The following is a 23,382-nucleotide window of genomic DNA, read 5'->3' on the forward strand; positions in this document are numbered from 1 at the left end:
TTCCTTTTAGTGCAATTAGCTGCTTGTGAAAGTTCGCTCACTATTCTGCTTATATACATCTTTGATATATATACTGCTTAAGTCTCCTATTTTACCCTTATGAGGAGTATGGAAGAGTGACCACAGGAGTGTTAGTAAGCCGAAGAGTGATACTACTTACTGACTAAGGATATCCTGCAAAGCCTGTCATTACTTTCTAAGGGTAATTATCCATTTGCACTAGTTGGAGGTGATCACGGATTAACCACCATTTGAGTTGGAGTGTTCACGAATATTGATTGGGTGTATATATACACATGTATTTATATATTTATATATTTTTTTTGTGGTATTCACCTATGATTAGAGTGTACACGATATGCTGTTTGCATGATACACTTGTTTGCTCACAACTGTGTTTATGAAGTTTGGTGTACCTTTATTTATAATTTTATGATATAATTTTATAGAAGGTAATATACTATTATACGTTTATTTTTTTGAGGTTCACGGAGAATGATAAGACAATTGGAATTCCACACTGGATCATGAAAGAGTGACATTTTGGATTTTGATTGGACTTTGGAAAGACACTTTATCAGAGATATATTTTGGGACATTTATTTGATTTTATCATTTTATTAATTTATTGATTTATTTTTGTTTTTTTATTTATGTATGATGAGTTTATAATTTAAATTTTGTTGGTATTGGGATAGGAGAGATTTTGATATGCCAAAGAGAAGGTTGGTTATATTGATTTAACTTTCAAGGGTGAAAGTATTACTTTTCTTTAAGGGGTTTTGGGAGTACGTATCCATTAGTTAGTAAAGTGTGCGGAGGTACCATTTATTGAGCTCATGAGGAGAGATGGTAATCGACATTTCTCAGAGGGGACATCTACACTGATCATCAGGGCACTGATGATCAGTGCCCTGATGGTCAGTGTAGCCCCATCAGTGCCACCTGTCATTGCCCATCAGTGCACATCAATGCCACATATCAGTGCCTACCAGTGCACATCAATGCCACATATCAGGGCCCATATGAGCTGCCTTTCAGAGCCAACTATCAGTGACAGTCAGTGCCACCTGTCAGTGCCGCCTATCAGTGCACGTCAGTGCCGCCTATCAGTTCCAGTCAGTGCCACCTAACAGTGCCAGTCAGTGCCGCCTATCAGTGCCATGTACAGTGCATCCAGAAATTAAAAGCACACAGCCCACATAACAAAAGAGTGGCTATGGGCCAACTCTGTGAATGTCCTGGAGTGGCTCAGTCAGAGCCCAGACTTGAACCCGATTGGACATCTCTGGAAAGATCTGAAAATGGCTTTGCACCAACGCTCCCCATCCAACCTGATGGAGCTTGAGAGGTACTGCAAAGAAGGATGGGAGAAACACCCAAAAATAGGTGTGCCAAGCTTGTAGCATCATACTCAAAACGACTTTAGGCTGTAATTGGTGCTAAAGGTGCTTTAAGCAAAGTATTGAGCAAAGACTGGGAATACTTATGTACATGAGGTTTTTTTTCATTTTTTATTTTTAATATATTACAAAGATTTCAAAATTGACTTCTTTCACATTGTCATTATGGGGTATTGTTTGTATAATGTTGAGGGAAAAAATGAATTTAATTCATTTTGGAATAAGGCTGTAACATAACAAAAGGTGGCAAAAGTTACGTGCTGTGAATACTTTTTGGATGCACTGTATGAGTACTGCCTTTCAGTGCCCATCAGGGATGTCTGTGAATGCCTATCAGTACCACCTACCAGTGCCTCCTCATCAGTGCAGCCTATCAGTGCCCATCACTGCAGCCTCATCAGTGCAAGGAGAAAAATTACTCATTTACAACATTTTATAACAGAAACTAAGAAAAAAAACTTTTTTTTTTCAAAATTTTCAGTTTTTGGTTTGTTTTTCAAAAAAATAAAAAAAAACTGTGGTGATTAAATACCACCAAAAGAAAGCTCTATCTGTCTCAAACAAATGCTAAAAATGTCATATGGGTACAGTGTTGCATGACCACGCAATTGTCATCCAAAGTGCGGCAGTGCTGAAAGCTGAAAATTGGCCTGGGCAGGAAGGGGGTGAAAGTGCCTGGTAGGTAAGTGGTTAAACATTGTACCAAAATGCCTCTTTGACAGCTGCAGCTGCCTAGACCTGCTGTATACTTAGCAATCCTGGCTGTGATTAATCAAAGCCAACAATTGCTGTATACTGAGAGGGGGGCTGTATACTGAGGGGGAGGAGTGTCCCAGTAGTGGATCAGAGAGATTGGATGTGCTACACAAGTCCTGTGTAAGACCCTGTGCATCTAACAACCCTTACTACCCATAACTTTAACTACCTAATAGAACTAATTTATGCCATTGTCTTAGCCTGCTATGGAAGCCACTACTAAAGTTGATCTGCAGCCCTTACACCCCTTTTTTTCAGCCCAATCCAAAGCTTTCTTGCGGGTTGTGACCATTTCAGATACTCACCTACCCAGCTTTTTTTATTCTTTCTTCTAGTCAAGATGACATTATTGCAAGAATTGGGCTTATGAATTTGCTCTAAACACAGCATTCATCTCCAAAACTAACCTTTGACTTTTTTTCCTTCATTGCATTGCTTAGGTACCATATAGAACGAAAGGAACTTGAAATCTCTCTTCACCTTTGTTCCCAGCCAGCTGCCTATATTCATTCCATCTCTTGTCTTTTCTGGCCAGCTCTGCTTGATTTCTAAGGCAATGACAAGATCCACGTCTATGTTTGTTGGCTTATTCTCAATTGTGAGAGTCACAGCAGGGCTGGAAGGATTTCTTCTCTTTATAGAAACTGGCATTCCTGTAAAAAGGTATAAGCAAAATTAATCCTGACAAACAAAATACAACATAAAGACAGCAAAAGATTAAAATATATAGCTAAGAATTGCACTTGTGATCCTTGAAGCCACGATGTGGTGAAATGGGTCAAGGAGGAGATGGCTTCTTTGGGTGGAAACCCTATGGCTGTATATGTACACTGCTCAAAAAAGGAGCACTTTTTAATCAGAGTATAGCATCAAGTCAACTAAACTCCTGGGATATTGATATGATCAGGTAAGTAGCAGAGGGGGTTGTTAATCAGTTTCAGCTACTTTGGTGTTAATGAACTTAACAACCGTTGCACTAGATGGGCGACAATGAGATGACCCCCAAAACAGGAATGGTTTTACAGGGGGAGGCCACTGACATTTTTGTTCCCTACTCATCTTTTCTGACTGTTTTTCACTAGTTTTGCACTTGGCTAGGGTAAGTAGCATGAGGTGATACCTGGACCCTACAGGTGGTTGGTGCAATAGCAGCTGGGCTGATGAGCTGCAGGATGTTTTGAGGAATGGTCATCTCTCATATACACAGATGAGCTTGTTTTATTACTTCCTTTGTGAGTGTTTTTAATCCTTTGCCATTAAATACAGTGTTATTACTACACTCAGACGGGCGCCTCCTGTCTCTTTTCTTCAGGACAGGTATCTGCTCCTTTATGCAAGGAGGAACAGGATGAGCACTGCCAGAGCCCTACAAAATGACCTCCAGCAGGCCACTGGTGTGAATGTCTCTGACCAAACAATCAGAAACAGACTTCATGAGGTTGGCCTGAGGGCCCAAAATACTCTAGTGGGCCATGTGCTCACTGCCCGACACCATAGAGCTCGATTGGCATTTGCCATTGAACACCAGATTTGGCAGGTCCACCACTGGCACCCTGTGCTTTTCACAGATGAGAGCAGGTCCACCCTGAGCACATGTGACAGACGTGAAAGGGTCTTGAGAATGTTATGCTGCCTGTAATATAGTTCAGCATGACCGTTTTGGTGGTGGGTCACTGATGGTCTGGGGAGGCATATCCATGGAGGGACACACAGACCTCTACAGGCTAGACAATGGCACCCTGACTGCCATTAGGTATCGGGATGAAATCCTTGGACCCCATTGTCAGACCCTACACTGGTGCAGTGGGTCCTCGGTTCCTCCTGGTGCACGACAATGCCCACTTCATGTGGTGAGAGTATGCAGGCAGTTCCTGGAGGATGAAGGAATTGATACCATTGAATGGCCCCCATGCTCGCCTGACCTAAATTTAATAGAACACCTCTGGGATATCATGTTTCGATCTATCGAACGATGCCAGGTGGCACCTCAGACTGTCCAGGAACTCAGTGATGTCCTGGTCCAGATCTGGGAGGCAACAATCCAGGACACCATCCATCATCTCATTAGGAGCATGCCCTGACATTGACAGGCATGCATACAAGCACATGGGGGCCGTGCAAACTACTTAGTACCATTTTGAGTTCCTGCAATGAAAATTCAGCAAAATGGACTAGCCTTCTGCATAATTTTTCACTTTGATTTTTGGAGTGTCTTTGAATTCAATCCTCTGTAGGTTGATCATTTTAATTTCCATCAAACGATGAGGCATCCTTACATTCCTAACACATTACCCAGTCCATATCAGTATAGATATCCAGCATGATATTTTTCCCCATTGAGATCTGATGTGTTTTCAAAGTGTTCCTTTAATTTGAGCAGTGTATTATGGATGATCCAATAAAGTGACTTAGAAGAGTACAGACTATATTTTCACCTTATGCGAAGACAGGCTTCTTGAACTTGCAACCAGAGTTCAAAGATCAAACAAAAAGGCATGTCTAGAGTGGTGCGTTAGGATTGGATTAAGACTGCAGAGTTTTGTAGTGTTACTGGTGCTCAGTCACTTGTGTCAGAGTTCAGAAGTACAAAAGAATTACCAAATTTATTGTCTCTGCATGATAGCAAGGCAAGTAGCATTTTCAGAAGCACAGGTCACCAGTGGCAGTCTCTGCCCGTCTCTCGGCTTAGGCTTCCTTTTACACAAAGCTGCATTTCAGATTCACAGTGCCACATGTGTCAGTATCAACATATTCATCGTAAAGGAATAGCTCAAACCTTTCATTTTGATTTGGACACATAGGGGTTTATTTACTAAAGCTGGAGAGTGCAAAATCAGACTCCCTTCTGCATAGAAACCAATCAGCTTCCAGGTTTCATTGCCAAAGCTTCATTGAACAAGCTGAGGTTAGAAGCTGATTGGTTTCTATGCAGAAGGGAGTCTGATTTTGGACTCTCCAGCTTTAGTAAATAAACCCCATATTGTTATATTTGTCCCGGGTGGGTAGATTTAACCATTCTATCTGTGCTGATGAGCGCCATCGCTGAAGCAGAAGGTGCTGGAAAACCCCAAAATATTACATTTGTTACCAGAACAAGAGGTGAAATATTCCAATGGGGATAGCTGTTGCTGTGTCAACTGTCTAAAAGCGCAATTCCCACTTTGGATAGATTTTCTCACACATTCTGTCGCCTACACTATCTATTACTATAAAGGTTTGACTATACATATGCTTTAATTCTGCACACAAATATGCAGGGAGAGCTAGCATCTCAGCTACCAGTCAGATACTGTATGCATTACATCAAGTAAAACAAAGTATTTAATATGGTATTGTAGTCAGCAATGGTGTACCTAGTGTATTTGTATACAGTAGATTGCCTGGAGCAAATTATTTTTTTAATACTTCCCTCCTTCAACTGTCAAATTATTTTTAAAAATGTATTATTAAAGTGGTATTAAACCCAAAAACACAAATGTCATATATTGCAGCTTATCAATCCTTAAAGTATTACTAAACCCACAACAGTAAAATCAGCCTGTATATGCAGTAAAGCATTCTTGTTATACTCACTGTGGACCCTAAGGGGTTCCACTACATTGTGTAAAAATGCTGTTTGATCCTGACTTCTCTGATCCTCCCCTTCTTCCAGTGTTCCCCTATTATCTCCTAATAAGACATATCGTGTGGAGACTCTCTGCACATGCTCATTTTGGTGTGTATCGCTAGAGAGTTTTTTTTTCTTGGGAGAGTACATGTGATCAGCATAGGGCCAATTAGCACTGTCCAGACAGAGTCAAGGGGTTCTGTATCCTCCTAGAGCAGAAATAAAACTCCTCCTACAAGCTTTAACCATTGATCTGCTAAACATTGATAGAAATCACAAGACTGCTCTAACTGCTGATGAGAAGAGGAATTTAGCAGTTTATATTTACTAAATAATTGCATTTCCATGTTCTGTGTACTGTGGGAGACCAGATATAGTGAATGCAGGGTTCTGGGTTTAGTGATAATTAAATGTGGTGGCTGCATTCATTTTCATTTCTTAGTCTTCTCTTTATTTTCACCTGGTGATCTGGCTAGTACCATACTCCCTGTCTTAGTGTGTCTTCATTCCACTGGAAGAGAAATGGAGCCACCCTTGGATGGCAGCATTGTCAATCTGGGGAGAGGGTAGTGTTAGATGTACTAGCAGATTTCAATGAAATTGTCTAACAATCTATGTAAAGACAACCTCCAGCTAACACTTTATAGGCACTTACAGTAACAGTTTCTTTTTCCTTTGGGATAAAGGTTTTACATGAATAATAGCTGATCTTTGTAAGCACCGCTGTCAGTGGTAAATGGTTTGTCGCAACACTGACATTTTTGCATGATAGCTCCATCTGTTAACCACTTGCCGCCCGGCCTATGGTCAAATGACTCCTGGGCGAACACTTCGTCCCTCTGGGAAGGTGTCATATGACGTCCTTCCTGGATCGCGTTTTGCGCGTGCCCTCAGGACCGTGCTGTGGCGAGATCTGTCACCTGTTGGACACGGCCGGTGACAGATTTGTGTACCAGCCCCATTGCCAGTACCATGTGACCTGCTGTGACCAATCACATGACAGTTGTATACAATGGATGGCTTCCTTTCATGCCATCTATTGTATGCAACCAGTGGTGTATTTTGGTTTTGTGCTGCCTAGGCAAGACTAAAATCAGGCACCCCCCGCATTTAAATTTATCCCAACCCTTCGTGTTTAAGATCCACCCCTTCATCTGTAAACTCCACCCCTTCCTCTTTCGGCTCCACCTCTTCCTGATAGAGCTCCACCCACTGACAACAATGATGGGGCACTAATCCTCCCACTGACAACAACGATGGTGCCCCATCATTAGTGTCAGTGTGGGAGGAATAGTGCCCCATCATTAGTGTCAGTGGGAGGAATAGTATCCCATCATTGGTGTCAGTGGGAGGAATATTGCCACATCATTGGTGTCAGTGTGGGGGGAATAGTGCCCCATCATTAGTGTCAGGAGGAATAGTTCTCCCGTTATTGGTGTCAGTGGGAGGAATGGTGCCCCATAATTGGTGTCAGTGGGAGGAATAGTTCTCCCGTTATTGGTGTCAGTGGGAGGAATAGTGCCTCATCATTGGTGTCAGTGGGAGGAATAGTGCCCTATCATTGTTGTCAGTGGGAGGACTAGTGCCCCATCATTGTTGTCAGTGGGAGGACTAGTGCCCCATCATTGGTGTCAGTGGGAGGAAAAGTGCCCCATCATTGGTGTCAGTGGGAGGAAAAGTGCCCCATCATTGGTGTCAGTGGGAGGAAAAGTGCCCCATCATTGGTGTCAGTGGGAGGAAAGTGCCCTATCATTGGTGTTAGTGTGGGAGAAATAGTGCCCATCATTGGTGTCAGTGGGATGAATAGTGCCCCATCATTGGTGTCAGTGGGAGGAATAGTGCTCCATCATTGGTGTCAGTGGGAGGTAAAGTGCCCCATCATTGGTGTCAGTATGAGGAAAAGTGCCCAATCATTGGTGTTAGTGTGGGAGGAATAGTGTCCCATTATTGGTGTCAGTGGGATGAACAGTGCCCCATCATTGGTGTCAGTGGGATGAATAGTGCCCCATCATGTGTGTCAGTGGGAGGAATTGTGCCCCATGATTGGTGTCAGTGGGAGGAATAGTGCCCCATCATTGGTGTTAGTGTGGCAGGAATAGTGCCCCATCATTGGTGTCGATGTGGGAGGAATAGTGCCCCATCATTGGTGTCAGTGACACCAATGATGGGGCACTATTCCTCCCAAACTGACACTAATGATGGGGCACTATTCCTCCCACTGACACAAATTACATTGCTGTGCTGACCCCTGCTCCAGCCTGGGCTCCCTCCCTCTCCCATCCACAGCAACCATACCTGGCTGCAGCAGCACCATCTGCTCTGCCCAGATCCCTGCCACACTTACCTTACTGATCAGCTGTTTTCCTTCTCCGGCTGCCCTCCTCCTCTTCACCGGCTCCAGCTGGTCCCTCGTTCGATCTTCTTCGATTCTCTCTCCAAGCTCTGCCTCCTCGCAGGTGATTGGCTGCCTGTGTGCTTTTCCTGAGCTACAGATCAGGCAGCCAATTACCGGCGAGGAGACGGAGCTTGCAGAGGGAGGGACAGGCTGCCATAGGCTGCCCAGTGATCCCGGGGGTGTGGCCAGATGAGAGGGGCAGCATGTCATCCCACCCACATAGCTATCAAGATCCAAGGAGATGAAGACACTGGAAGGACACCCTCTCCACCCCTCCTCTAGCAGTGCCCCGTGGAACGGATCGAGGTGGGACATGGAGTTGCGGAGACAGGTAAGACACAGAAGTGTCCCTTTGATGGGAAAGAGGGGGGCGCTGCCCCCCTGAAAAGTACCACCCTAGGCAAACGCTTTGTTTGCCTCACGACAAATACGCCCCTGTATACAGTACAACTGTGTCTAGCTGTGAATGGTCACAGCGATCACATGCACAGGCTGGGCCAATCGCAGCCCATCTGTGTCATGTGATTAGCCATAGCCAATCACAGCTAATACTGCAGAATGAAATGAAAACGAGAAGCGCACCAACCTTGCGCATTACCTCAGTAACCAAAATGTATTAATTATAAAAATATACTCACAAACAGCGAATAAAATCAGGCATGTAAGTCCTCAAATTGACTTGAAGATAGCGCGAATCCCATCGAGGGGATGGATATTCAGTACAGCTGATGCGTTTCGAAGGGTGTCCCTTCTTCATCAGAGCCAGCTGAACTGAGAGTGCTCACTCCTATATGTACCCAAGGACTGAAATTAGGTCCTCCCCTCTGGGTTGGGCAATCTCAGGCTAGTAGGAGGGGCCAAGGTGTCGTCAACATACAATAGCAATTTGTAATGCCATCAAAAAGAAATAATACATAAAACCACATAATGCTTAAAACCACTCAATATGGATACAATACATCAACTAGATGATAACAGCAATGATGATGATGATAGATATTGAATATTAAAAATCATTATAAAACCCTGATTATTAATTGATTCATTAATGAATGATATATAAAAAATGGGCAATTCATCCAAAGTGCTTGTCATGATGCTGGATGATATATAGTATATAATGTATTAGTAAATTATTGATCAATAGATTTCTTAATGGATAGGTGACCATATAATGACATATATACATATATAATCATGTAAACATAAAATGATAGTAAATAGTGCAATGTGTATTACCAGGCAACTGCATACAGTTGCAAGAAAAAGTATGTGAACCCCTTGGGATTACGTGGAGTTTTGCATGAATTGGGCATAAAATGTGCTCTGAACGTCATCTAAGTCACAACAATAGAAGAACACAGTCTGCTGAACATAATATTACACAAACATTAGATGTTGCCATGGTTTAATTGCTCATAACATGTAAACGTTCACAGTGCAGGGAGGAAAAAGTATGTGAGGCCCTAGCTTAATGACTTCTCGCAGAGCTAATTGGAGCCAGGAGTGAGCCAACCTTGACTCCAATCAGTGTGATGATATTGGATGCATTGCTGATAGCTGTCCTGCCCTTAAAAAACACACACCTGTTTTGGGTTTACTAGTTTCAAGAAGCAATGTCTGATGTGAACCATGCCTCACAGAAAAGAGCTCTCAGAAGACCTACGATCAAGAATTGTTGACTTGCATAAGCTGGAAAGGGTTACAAAAGTATCTCCAAAAGCCTTGATGTTCATGTGTCCACAGTAAGACAGACTGTCTACAAATGGAGAAAGTTTAGCACTGTTGCTACTCTCCCTAGGAGTGGTCGTCCTGTAAAAATGACTGCAAGAGCACAGCGCAGAATGCTGCATGAGGTAAAGAAGAATCCCAGAGTGTCAGCTAAAGACCTACAGAAATCTCTGGCACATGCTAACATTTTTGTTGACACATCTACAATAAGGAAAACATTAAACAAGAATGGAGTACATGGGAGGACACCACCGAGGAAGCCATTGCTGTCCAAAAAGAATACTGCAGCATGTTTGAAGTTTACAAAAGAGCACCTGGGTGTTCCACAGCACTACTGGCAAAATATACTGTGGACAGATGAAACCAAGATTGATTTATTTGGGAAGAACACACAACACTATGTGTGGAGAAAAAAAGGCACAACACACCAACATCAAAACCTCATCCCCACTGTAAAACATGGCGGAGGGAGCATCATGGTTTGGGGCTGCTTTGCTGCCTCAGGGCCTGGACGGATTGTTGTCATTGATGGGAAAATGAATTCCAGAGTTTATTAAGACATTTTGCAGGAAAACGTACGACCATCTGTCTGCCAACTGAAGCTCCGCAGAGGATGGGTGATGCAACAGGACAATGACCCAAAGCATACAAGTAATTCAACAAAACAATGGCTGCAACAGCACAGAATACGCCTTCTGGAGTGGCCCAGTCAGAGTCCTGACCTCAACCCGATTGAAATGCTGTGGCATGACCTTAAGAGAGCGATTCACACCAGACATCCCAAGAATATTGCTACACTGAAACAGTTTTGTGAAGAGGAGTGGTCCAAAATTACTCCAGATCGTTGTGCAGGTCTGATCTGCAACTACAGGAAACGTTTGGTTGAGGTTATTGCTGCCAAAGGAGGGTCAACCAGTTATTAAGTCCAAAGGTTCACATACTTTTTCCTCCCTGCACAGTGAATGTTTACATGTTATGTGCAATTAAACCATGGCAACATCTAATGTTTGTGTAGTATTATGTTCAGCAGACTGTGTTCTTCTATTGTTGTGACTTAGATGACGTTCAGAGCACATTTTATGCCCAATTCATGCAAAACTCCACGTAATCCCAAGGGGTTCACATACTTTTTCTTGCAACTGTATACTTCTTAATCGGATGATGGAGAATCCATGTCTCAGGTGGATAATATTGGATCAGTAATATTTAGTGATCAGCAGCAGAGGAAAATCTTGTGCCTCCTCCTATGGCTGCAGGCTGATCCTGTGTGTGGAACGCACGCCAGTGTAGCATGGTCGTGACTGCGCATGCGTGCTCCAGCATGCACAGTATGCAAAGGAACGGGTCCGTCGGCGCGATCACGTGAGCGCACTTCACGCACATCTGACGGCCACTGCGTACGCGTGAAGTGGCACCTCTCAATTGGGCAAGATTCCAGACCTACCACCAGCCCCCACCCACTAACGAGGCTCTGGTTGGGGGAACTATCTGGGGATTCCCCTCTGACAAACTTGCTATTGAGCTTCCGTAATGTCCAATCTTATGGGGTAGTCAAAAGGGCACTGACTTCCACAAAACAGAGATGTAATAGAGTGGAAGAAGTAAACATATATATATATATGTAGATATATATCACCATGGATGGAAACGACAGTAGGGTTGCCGGTGGGCATGAAATATACATACATATATCCACACAAACATAATTTATGCATCATACATATAACTCTATACACATAACTCCACATTTGATATAGAAGTAAAAATAAAAATAAAATTAAAATCCTCGATAATAAAAGACGTTAGCAGCAATCTGATGATAAAAAAGTATTAAAATAATAATAAATATGATAATAATACTGATAATGAAAATACCAATATTAAAATACTATAACCAAGCACAGAGGACACCACTTTCACCCCAAAGAGAAGCAATCTGTAGTATTAATATTAAGGGAATGTAAAAATTTGAAAAATAAAGATAAAAAATAATAGAAAAATATATATATATATATTATTTTTTGTTGTTATAGTAGACAATGAATGATACTAGATATATATCGAACATGTATAAAAAATGTAATATACATTATACATATAATAATATAAAATTATATATATATATATATATATAAAAAAAATAATAATAATAATGATATGATGGGATTCATATCTAATTCATATCTATACGCACATAAAAACTGATGAATTGTGGGCTCAAAATAAGTGAATAGTCCTAGAAAGTCACTGATTATCACCATACCACCAGAGGAAGCATATGTATACTTGTAATATAGTAGGATGAGAGACTGTTATTGTCAAAGCTAGCAGTAGATGGCCACAATTCTCATAATCAACACACTACTAATAATGACAATAAAATTATTAATACATATAGAGAGGAAAAAAAAAAGGGGGGGGGAGACGGGATTAATAAAATGAATAAATGAATGAAAGAAATTTGGATCAACTAGTTATATCTGCACTGCCTGGTGACTAAATCACAGCTAATCACAACAAAAAAAAAAACCTGAATGAATCAATTTCCTTCAATAAAATGCTTGCTTATAGCAAATAAATTCTTCGCTATAAGCAAACAAATTGTGTAAAAAAAAAAAAAAAAATACTGATCACTTCCCCAAAGTAGTACAATGTTACTATGGTAACAGTATACTACTTTGGTCACAGTGCAATATGAAAAAAAATCTTAAAAAAGAGAAAAAAATTTAATAAAAAATAACAATAAAATTGGAAAAAAAATTATCCTTTTTTTTTTTTAAAGTGGACACTCCAAGGTATTTAGTAAGAGGCATGGTGAATTTTCTGAAGTTTGTGTGCGATTTCAGCGCGATTTCATGTGCAATTTCTGAAGACTTTATTGCAACTTGTGAAGATTTTCAACGATTTCTTGTTTTGTGATTTACATTATATTCTATATATGTGAAATTGCAATTAACTGTAGAAAAAGTAATGCAAAAACTGCCTTAGAAGTTGCGCTGCAGCAAATCGCACATTAAGACACTGACATCCACATTGATTAGATTCAATTCGCAAATCGCAGCACATAGTTCTGAAGGCGGAGCACCGGGACAATGGAATTACTCACAAAATGTCCCCATCTTGAGAAGCAAATACCCAAACGTATATTCTTTGAGGCATAATGAGTCTTTTAAGCGTGTCATTTTTTTTCCCACGTTTTTGAAGAATGTGGACAGAAAACAAAATTTTTTTTTTTTAACACAAAGTTGTCCATTTATAAGACTTTTCTAACACACAGCACATACGTATCTAAAATGACACCCCAAAATACATTCTGATTTTCCTCTTAAGTATGCGGACACCACATGTGAGAGACTTCCACAGCCTAGCCACATAGAGAGGCCCAACATCCAAGTAGCACCTTTAGGCATTCTAGGGGCAAAATTACACATCTAATTTCCTGACAACCTCTCAAGTTTATAAAGGCTCTGGAGCACCAGGACAGTGGAAACACCCACAAAATGACCACACTTTAAAAAGCAAACACTACAACGTATTTTTTAAAGGCATAATGAGTCTTTCAAACATTTTATTTTTTTTCACAAGTTTTTGGAAAATGTGGAAAGAAAATGAAAATTTATTTTTTAACCCAAAGTGTTCAATCTATAAGATATTTCTAACAAACAGCATGTACATACCAATAAGTACACCCCAAAATACATTCTGTTACTGCTTCTGGTTATGGGGATACCACATGTGTAAGACCTGTTTGTACTGGACATTAATACTGAAAATTTTATAGATAGGCAACTACTATCCTCATATTGATTAGTGGTTCCAAATTACTGCAGTAGGGAACAGACACAAAAAGATACACTCAGCCTCTTTCCAAATCACTGTTCTGTTTATTCGGTGCTTTTGAAGTTTTTAATACACATGATTACATAGGTATGACATTAATATTACAATTGTACGTTTATGGTAACAAGGGGCGTTACATAGGCAGGCTAATTTCTAATCAGGACTTGAAAGAATGCAAACGTAATGAAAACATTATTAGTGCTGTGTGCACAAGGAGTGCAGTGTATAATACATAGCCAAAGCATACAAAATAGAATACAATTTTATACAGAATTTTACAAATTTCCTTTACATTCTCAATGTCTAAACATATTGTGTACCCAGCATTGCAACACAAAAAAACATTATATAGAAAACAATGTAAACAAAAGATTACCTGTGGTTTGAGGAGAGCACTGGTCAAGAAAGCAGGCAGAGATGTGGTCAGCAACAGCCAAAGGAATCATCCAGATAACAGGCAGGAATATGCTCCATAAACATGCCAGGGTCAATACGGGCAGCAGGCAGAAACAGGGTCCATAAAATGTCCTGGGTCAGTACAGGCAGCAGGCAGAGATATAGTCAGCACAGCCAAAGTATTGGTCCAGGCAGGAACATGGTCCATAAAAAGTCCTGGGTCATTACAGGCAGCAGGCAGAGATATGGTCAGCACAGCCAAAGTATTTGTCCAGACAGCAGGCAGTAACATGGCCCATAAAAGGCCCTGCATCAGTACAGGCAGTAGGCTGACATCTAGGCAGCAGGCACGAACATCAGACTTAGGGCTCAGTCAAGTAGGACCAGGGCACAGGGGTAGAGGCTTCGTCCCAATCTCCTCGAAGCCTCTGGACTAACAGACCCTGTTTCAGGAATTACAAAACACGGAGAAAACCAAAAACTGGTTTTCTCTACTCGGAACTCTACTCTGAAGCCCCTCACATATGTGAGAACCCTGTGTTATCTTGAATCCCACTATTACAGTAGCAAGGCAAAAGATCAATCCAAGCAGCAGGCAAAAAACATGGTCAATTAACAGGCCAAGGTCAGTGCAGGAAGAAGGCAGAAATGTGGTTGATAAACAATCCAGATGGCAGGCAGAGGCATAGTTTATAAACAGGTCAGGGTCAGTTAACATGGAAGGCAGTGGCATGGTTGGTTGAGGCAGGAGGCAAATGATCAGCACAGATATTGAAAACTGGGAAATGGCAGGCTGTTAGAAATATGGGCTAATATTTTAGTGACGTGTGAAAATGTCGGAAGCAATCTCTGATACATAGCCCTGGTTGAGAAGGACATTGGGGACAATGAAAATTGGTGTCTTTTCTAACTCCCACTCTGCTGCATACCCAACATCTTCGGGCCTGCTTCTGTTAGTGGAATGCTCTTAGGGAAATGGCACTCATAAAGTCTTCTCACAGAATCAGAACAAATGTTTTCTAGGGGGCATCCTTGCTGGTAGATAAGGGATGTGACAATTTCTTTTATAAATTTAAGGAAGGTGGTGGGTCTGTCTCTGGATTTGAAGTAAGTGACATACGCATTATAAATGGCCAAATTAATAAGATAAATTGCAACTTTTTAAACCAGAAATGTAACCTTCTTGTTAATAAATAGAGCTGTAGCATCTGATTGTTGAAATCCACCCTCCCCCATGTAGAAATTATGATCTTGGATGCACGCAGGCTTTTAAATGGGACTGTGTCTTCCAGGAATTTCCACCAAGGTGCCATTGTGGATGGTGGACAGGATGTAAACATCTTTCTTATCCTTCCACTTCAGACCAATACTTTGTTGTTTCATAGACTGGCTGATTCCCCCTTTGTAGCCTGGTGTTTCCTAGACTTTGTGGGAAGCCCTTCCTGTTTTGTTTGGTAGGTACTGCAGGCCAAGGTTTTCTCACAGTACAAATGATGGAAAAAGGGCAGACTGTTATAGAAATTGTCTGGGTAGATGTGATACCCTTTTTGGAAAAGTGGAAAAGCCAGGCCTCAGACAATTTTTTTACTTGTTCCAATGTAGGTCGGGCACTCAGGGGGCTGGAACTGGGAATCTTTGCCTTCGTGCACGCAGAACGCATAGAAATATCCAGTGGTTCCTTCACAAAGCTTGTATAACTTTACTCCATATCTGGCCCTTTTGCTTGGAATGTACATACACTATATTGCCAAATGTATTGGGACGCCTGTCTTTATACGCACATGAACTTTAATGGCATCCCAGTTTTACTTCAATATTGAGTTGGCCCACCCTTTGAAGCTATAACAGCCTCAACTCTTCTGGGAAGGCTGTCTACAAGGTTTAGGAGTGTGCCTATGGGAATGTTGACCATTCTTCAGGAAGGTCAAGCACTGATGTTGGATGAGGTCTAGCTTGCAGTCTCTCCTCTAATTCATCCCAAAGGTGTTCTCTTGGGTTGAGGTCACGACTTTGTGTAGGCCAGTCAAGTTCCTCCACCCCAAACTCGCTCATCCATGTCTTTATAGACCTTGCTTTGTGCACTTGCTCTCAGTCATCTTGGAAAAAGAACGGGCCATCCCCAAACCGTTCCCACAAAGTTGGGAGCATGAAATTGTCCAAAATGTCTTGGTATGCTGAATCCTTAAGAGTTCCCTTTACTGGAAGTAAGGGGCCAAGCACAACCCCTGAAAAACAACCCCATACCATACCCCTTCCACCAAACTTTACACTTCGCACAATGCAGTCAGGAAAGTACTGTTCTCCAGGCAACCGCCAAGCCCAGGCACATCCATCAGATTGCCAGATAGAGAAGTCTGATTCGTCATTACAGAGAACAAGTCTCCACTGCTCTAGAGTCCAATGGCGGCATGTTTTATGCCACTGCATCTGATGCTTTGCATTGCACTTGGTGATGTAAGGTTTGAATGCAGCTGCTTGGCCATGAAAACCCATTCCATGAAGCTCTCTATGCACTGTTGTTGTGCTAATCTGAAGGCCACATGAAATGTGGAGGTCTTTAGCTACTGACTCTGCAGACAGTTGGTGACTTCTGCACACTGTGCGCTTCAGCATGTGCTGACCCTGCCCTGTCATTTTACATGGCCTACCACTTTGTGGCTGAGTTGCTGTTGTTCCCAGTTGCTTCCACTTTGTTAGTGGTATTATAACAGTTGACCGTGGAATATTTAGTAGCAAGGAAATTTCACAGATGGACTTATTGCACAGGTGGCAACCTATCACGGTACCACGCTTGAATTCATGGAGCTCCTGAGAGCGACCCATTCTTTCACAAATGTTTGTAGAAGCAGTCTGCATGCCTAGGTGCCTAATTATATACACCTGTGACCATGGAGGTGATTTGAACACCTACATTCCAATGATGTTATATATATATATATATATATATATATATATACACACATACATACATACATACAGTATATGTAACACGGGATTGGCAGTTTCACTTAACCTCTGCTGATCTGCTCACAAACTATCCAGGGCTTCAATTTCCTTGTAAAGAACTAAGGTTCCATTATCTTAAATCAATACAAGTAGATACTGTCTGTTTACAGGAGACCAGATTTTCCTCCTCATCTGCCCCATGCTTTCTCAGCTCATACTTCTCTTCACTTTACATAGCATCAGCTGAAGAAAAGGTTACAGGGGTCCTGATTGCCTTTCAATGCAACCTCCCGTTCACCTGCTCCTTTGAGATAAAGGATGCCACTGGAAGATCCTTACAATATGACCGCAATGTAAAGTGACCCGGGTCATCTATTATGCCCCTAATAGATTTTAAGATAAGTTCTTCTCTCACCTCTTCAAGGTAATTTCTTAACATACTACAGTACTTTTCTTCTAATAGGTGACTCCAACTTGCCCTTAAATTTATCCCTGGATCAACAATTCCCCCTGGGACTGCTCCATCTCATGACATTTCCCAGGAATCCAAAATGCACACACTTTTGCAATCCTCAGGACTGGTTGATGTATGGAGAGAAATGCATCCCAGGACTAAGGACTTCACTTTTTATTCAAATCTTCACCATAGCTTTTGTAAGATCGATCACGTCTTCATATTCCTTCAACATTTACTTTTAGCTACTAAAATAGACATTTGAAGCACCCCCTGGTCATATCATAGTATGATCCCGATTTAATGTAGGCTATTGTAACCCAACCGATCATGCTTTAATTGGAGATTGAATGACTCCCTCCTCAAATAAGACCTCCAATCCTCAACATTTTCGACTTGAAAATCCTCTTGAATGTTGATCTAAAATTGTTGGGTAATGTCCCTAGCCTTCGAATTAATAAATATCTCAACTCCCTAATTCATGGAGGACAAGTGGGCTTTGTTTCAGGTCAGCAAGCTAGAGACAGTATAGAAAAAGCAAATCCACCTTGCTCACCTCATGTATCACTGTAAAATGCCAGGCTTTCTTCTCTCCATCGATGTATACAAGGCATTTGATTCCTTGTCCTGGGATTATCAACACTATGTTTTGCAAAGATTGAGGATTTGGGGACTCCATACTTTACTGAATATCTGCCCTATATTCTTCTCCCTCAGCAACATTTAGATATCAATTCTATGGGTTCAATATCTCCCAAGGAACTTCGCCAAGATTGCCCACTTTTCCTGACCCTTTTTATCCTAGTCATGGAACCCTTAGCCATAGCAATAAGGGACAACCCAAATATTACTGAAATCCTATACGCAGGACTACACCATAAGAATAATCTCCTTGCTGATAATGACCTACTGACTCTCACTAATCTTATCATATTCCTGCCCAAATCTTCATAGAATACTTACTCAATTTGTTCACGCCTCACAGTAAACAAAAATAAATCTATGGTCCTCAAAATTACACTGCCTAACCTCGCTTTTACAGTCATAGCAATGACCGTCATTGTCTTGGATAGGCCACATCAATGTGAAAATGACTGTTCTCCCTAAAGCCTTATACAGTATAACTTTCGCATCTTACTAATTAAATGAGTCCTCTGTTCCACTCTTTTTGTACATAGATTACAGGGTGGTTTAGGAATCCCTAATATAGAAAAATACTACAAAGCGGACAAAATTGCATAATTCTCTTTACTGCACACCATCTTGGATGTACCCCTGTGGGTTCTTTTAGAGATGCCTAAGTGCACTACCATTCCTATTTCTGCCTTACTCTGGCTCCCTCACAAAGGTCACCCATCCCCCCAAGGCCTCTTATGTCACATGGTTTGAAAATCTGGGATTCAGCTCAACATTTCCTCTGTGAATGGAACAACTGAGAACCTTTGCTTGGTGGACCTCTCAGGTCTTCACTTGTATACATCATTTTCTAATCTCACATCCTTTTCCATCTTGGTGAACTATACAGGATAATAACCAAGCACCCAATATGGAACAATATCGCTATCTTCAAATCCACCACTGGGTTTTAAATCTTAGGAAACATTCAGAATTCCTATATATGTACAAAATTATACAGGATTTATATAGCGCCAACAGTTTGCGCAGAGCTTTACATTTTAAAGGGAGAGAGTACAATACAATTAGATACAAGAGGGTTAGGAGGGCTCTGCATCTGAAAGCTTACGAAAGGTAATAACTATGAGGGATAAACTGATGGGAGAACTAAAAGTTCATTTGTTAGATGAAGACGAGATAGGCTTCTCCGCGGAGATAAGTTTTAGGGATCGCACAAAAGTGGACAAAGCAGGAGACAGCCTGACAGATTGGGGTAAAGAGTTCCAGAGGATGGGAGAGGCTCTGGAGATGTCCTAGAGACAAGTACGGCAGGATAGCACAAGGGAGCTAAAGAGCAGGAGGTCTTGGGAGGAGCAGAAAAGACGGTTTGGGTAATATATTAAGACACGATTGGTGATGTCTTTTTGGTTTGGGCAAAGTTATAAATGGCTTTGTATGCTGTTAGTATTTTAAATTTTTTTCCTTGGGCAGTCAGAAGCCAGTGGAGGGATTGGCAACTAACACTGAGTGTTTGGTAAGGTGGATGAGTCTGGCAGCAGCACAAATCAGTTTTTGAACACACATGTCTGCACTCTTTGAGATTGGCGAATTTCATTTCCCTATAATGCTCTATTTTGAACCAGAAAGGACCCATTTCCTCTATCTCTTATGCTCAGAACTGGAAGCTAGACCTTGCCAAACCTCACAGACTGGAGAAAAACCTGATCTAAAATAGCAAAACAATCCTTTAATACCTCTATTTTGGAAAGAGCATTTAAAGTTCTCTTTCAGTGGTATTGAGTACCAACACGACTGGCTCATGCAATTCCAACATATAGTGATTGATGCTTCAGATGTTGTGGTCTTCGGGGAGATTCAGTACATGTCTGGTTGTCTTGTCCCACGCTGACCACTTTCTGGTCTAGGATGTTTGGCCTCCTTGAAACTTTATTCCATATAGTTGTCTCAAAAGACTCAAGATGGCCTTTCTACATTATACAGTCCCCGGACCTTTTCATACACCAACAGAAACTGGTCATAAACTTATTTCTGTCTACTACTTAAGTAATTGCTAAAGCTGGGAAAAAGCCCCTGGTCTGTTTCCAAGTTTCCAAGAGGTCAAAGAGCATATGAGTTTGATGCTGGTTAATGACAGAAACAATTGAGTACTGTCCGTGATACTTTTTTTATTTGCACTAACATACAATTTTGAGGACAAGCTTTCGGGGTATGTCCCCTTCTTCAAAGTCCAAGCAGTACTATACAAATCACAAAGTTTAAGCAGAATGTTAGAAGGGATTGAGAAAAAAAAAAAAGGGCTACAGATAAGATACATCAAAAGCGAGGGGGGGAGGGGGGGATACAACACTCACACAGAGAGGGTCAAGTTTTAGCTAATAGATGGTCATAAAGCTGTCGGATAATGGTTGAGGAATCCCATGTCCAAATTAAGACCGTTATCTTTTGTGTCAAATAGAATTATCATTCTTAGTTCAAATGTTTTTCTTTCCTGGATGGATTTAAATTTTCCTTTCAGAACTAAAATATTGAGGTCTTCCATATTGTGGCCTGGTTGTGAGAAATGGTGTCCTACAGGTGTGCAGAGGTCATCTTCTTTATGTTCCTTGATGGTATGTCTGTGCAAATTCATCCGTGTTTGTAACTTCTGTCCTGTTTCACCAACATAAGATCCTTTGCTGCATTTTCTGCACTGGATAAGGTATACAACATTACTGGAGGTGCAGCTGTATGAGCCGGAGATATTGAAGATCCCTTTTGAGTGTCTGACACTTTTTGATGGATTGATTTGGTTGCACAGCTTGCAGCGTTTCTTATTGCAGGGTTTGCTTCCATTATTTGTGGCATCATAATCAGAAGGAAGTTTCCTACTGATTAGTTTATTTCTGAGGTTGGGGGGTTGTCTGAAAGCCAGTATTGGGGGTTGCTGGAATATTTCTTTCAGAGTTCCATCCTCTGTTATGAAGGGTTGTAAATCTTTGATTATTTTTCTTATTCCCTCTAGTGCCGGGTTGTATGTAGTTACTAGAGGTACACGGTTGTTTGTTTTTTTCTCTTTGTACTGAAGTAGATTTTCCCTTTGGGTTCTCAAGGCTGTGTTTATGCCGGTGTTGATAGTTTTGTCCTTGTAACCTTTCTTATGGAAGGCGTCTGCTAGTGTCCCAAGATGTTTATCTCTGTCTCTTGGGTCAGAACATACTCGGTGGTATCTGATGGCCTGACTGTGTATGATGGCACGTTTCGTGTGTTGGGGGTGGAAGCTAGAACTGTGGAGGTAGTTGCATCTGTCAGTGGGTTTCCTGTACATTGAGGTGTGAAGCGTATCATCCCTGATGTATACTGTGGTGTCTAGGAAGTTGACGTGTGTGTTTGAGTATTCCATTTTTAGTTTGATTGATGGATGAAAAGTGTTCATCAATGAGTAAAATTGTTTTAGGTGTTCTTCACCTTCTGTCCATATGATGAAAATATCATCAATATAGCGAAAGTATCTGTATGGTTTTTGTTCCATGATGTTCAGGAATTGTTCCTCCATGTCAGCCATAAATAAATTTGCATATTGGGGTGCCATTTTACTTCCCATTGCAGTGCCCATACATTGAAGATAGATGTCCTTATTGAAAGCAAAGTAGTTGTGTGTAAGTATGAATTCAATGAGCTGTGTAACATCCTCAGCAGTGTATTTGTTGTTTGGTGAGGATGATAAGGATCTGTGACATGCAGCTAATCCATCCTTGTGAGGGATATTACTATACAGGGATACTACATCCATAGTCACTAGAAGTGTATTAGATGGTAATTGCTGGATGTTGTTGATCTTGTTCAGAAAGTCAGTTGTGTCTTGCAGGAAACTAGCAGTATTCATGACTAACGGTTTTAAAATTTTTTCTACAAAGCCTGAGATTTGTTCGGTGAGTGTATTCATACCTGTTATGATGGGTCTGCCTGGATTTCCTGGCTTGTGGACTTTGGGCAGCATGTAGAAGTCCCCGATTTCTGGATAATCCGGAATCGCATTTATAAGTTCTGAATGTAGGTGGGCTGGAAGTGTTTTAATGAGACCTTTTAATTGCTTTGTAAAGTCCTGGGTTGGATCATAATCCAGTTTTTTTATAGTAAATGGCATTTTCCAGCTGCCTCTGGCCTTCTTGTATGTATTTGTTTGTATCCATCACAACAACTGCTCCCCCTTTGATGGTTTGATGGTGATGGCCTGATTGTTGCGCAAATCATGTATAGCCCTTCGCTCTAGTGGTGAAAGATTGTACAGAATTTTCTTTTGCTGGGTGGATATCAGGGATGTAGCTCGCAATCTAAAGCTATCAATATAGGTGTCCAGTTTGGGGTTGCGTCCTTGTGGAGGTGTGAAGCAGCTGTTCTTTTTCTTTGTGTAGCACTCCATTGTCCTAGGATTCCTTTCATTATTGTGGAAATATTCTTTGAGCCTTAGTCTCCTGAAGAAATCCTCCATATCTGACAATACTTGTAAATGATCCAATTTGGTGGTTGGGCAGAATGTAAGGCCTTTGGAGAGGATAGTTAATTCTGGTTCGGAAAGTTTATGATTTGACAAGTTGATGATTCCAAGTTCCTCTGTTATATCCACATTTTCAGTCGGGTCAGCATTTACACAAGGGATCCCTTGGGATTCCCGATTAGATTCCAGGTCACTGATGGTAAGAGGTAGAGATGTTGGGTTGCTTTTATGTTTAGGTTGTATCCAAAAGGTCTGCTCTTGGTGCAGCTTCTGAAGTTTTTTTTGTTTCCCATTCATGGCAAGTTTTTGTGTTTGTCTTTGTAAAGTTTCCAATTCATTCTTGATTTGGTTAATGTTGGTAGGGTCCAATGATGTTAGGGTTTCAAACAAAGACTGCTTTTGTATCCTGATAGTTACCCTTTTTCCATACAGTTTGTGAATGAGGTGATTCCTTAATCTCTCACTGGTGCGTCTGCAAAGTCCTTCTGCATAAGGAGAGTTGATTGTATTTACGCAAGGATTTTTAATCCGGAGGCCTTGTGGTATGAGATTCCTCTTTTTGCATCTTGAGAGAAAGAAAATATCACTGTTGATCTGTGTTTCCTTTGTGATTAGGTTGGTTAACTGCTTCTTTATGCGGCTATATGCAGTATCTTCCATTAACCAGTATTTTGATTGATGCACAAAATAAGTTTCTAAAAATATGGGAATCCTGGCTTACCTATATCATCTCAGCCTTGAAAC

General features: G+C 41.2%; 1 protein-coding gene across 1 annotated transcript in view; it reads right to left on the reverse strand.

The window, feature by feature from the left end:
• LOC149459297 (cyclic GMP-AMP synthase-like) overlaps positions 1-23,382 on the reverse strand; it is an 88,996-nt gene that overhangs the window by 32,044 nt on the left and 33,570 nt on the right. Inside the window, exon 3 of the mRNA XM_089681380.1 lies at positions 2,567-2,812. Coding sequence (XP_089537506.1) covers positions 2,567-2,812 — 246 coding nt within the window. The remainder of the gene's footprint in view (positions 1-2,566; positions 2,813-23,382) is intronic.

This window comes from Staurois parvus, unplaced genomic scaffold, assembly GCF_062004578.1.
Source record: "Staurois parvus isolate SC_StPar_1 unplaced genomic scaffold, SC_StPar_1.0 ptg000264l, whole genome shotgun sequence".
Taxonomy (NCBI): domain Eukaryota; kingdom Metazoa; phylum Chordata; class Amphibia; order Anura; family Ranidae; genus Staurois; species Staurois parvus.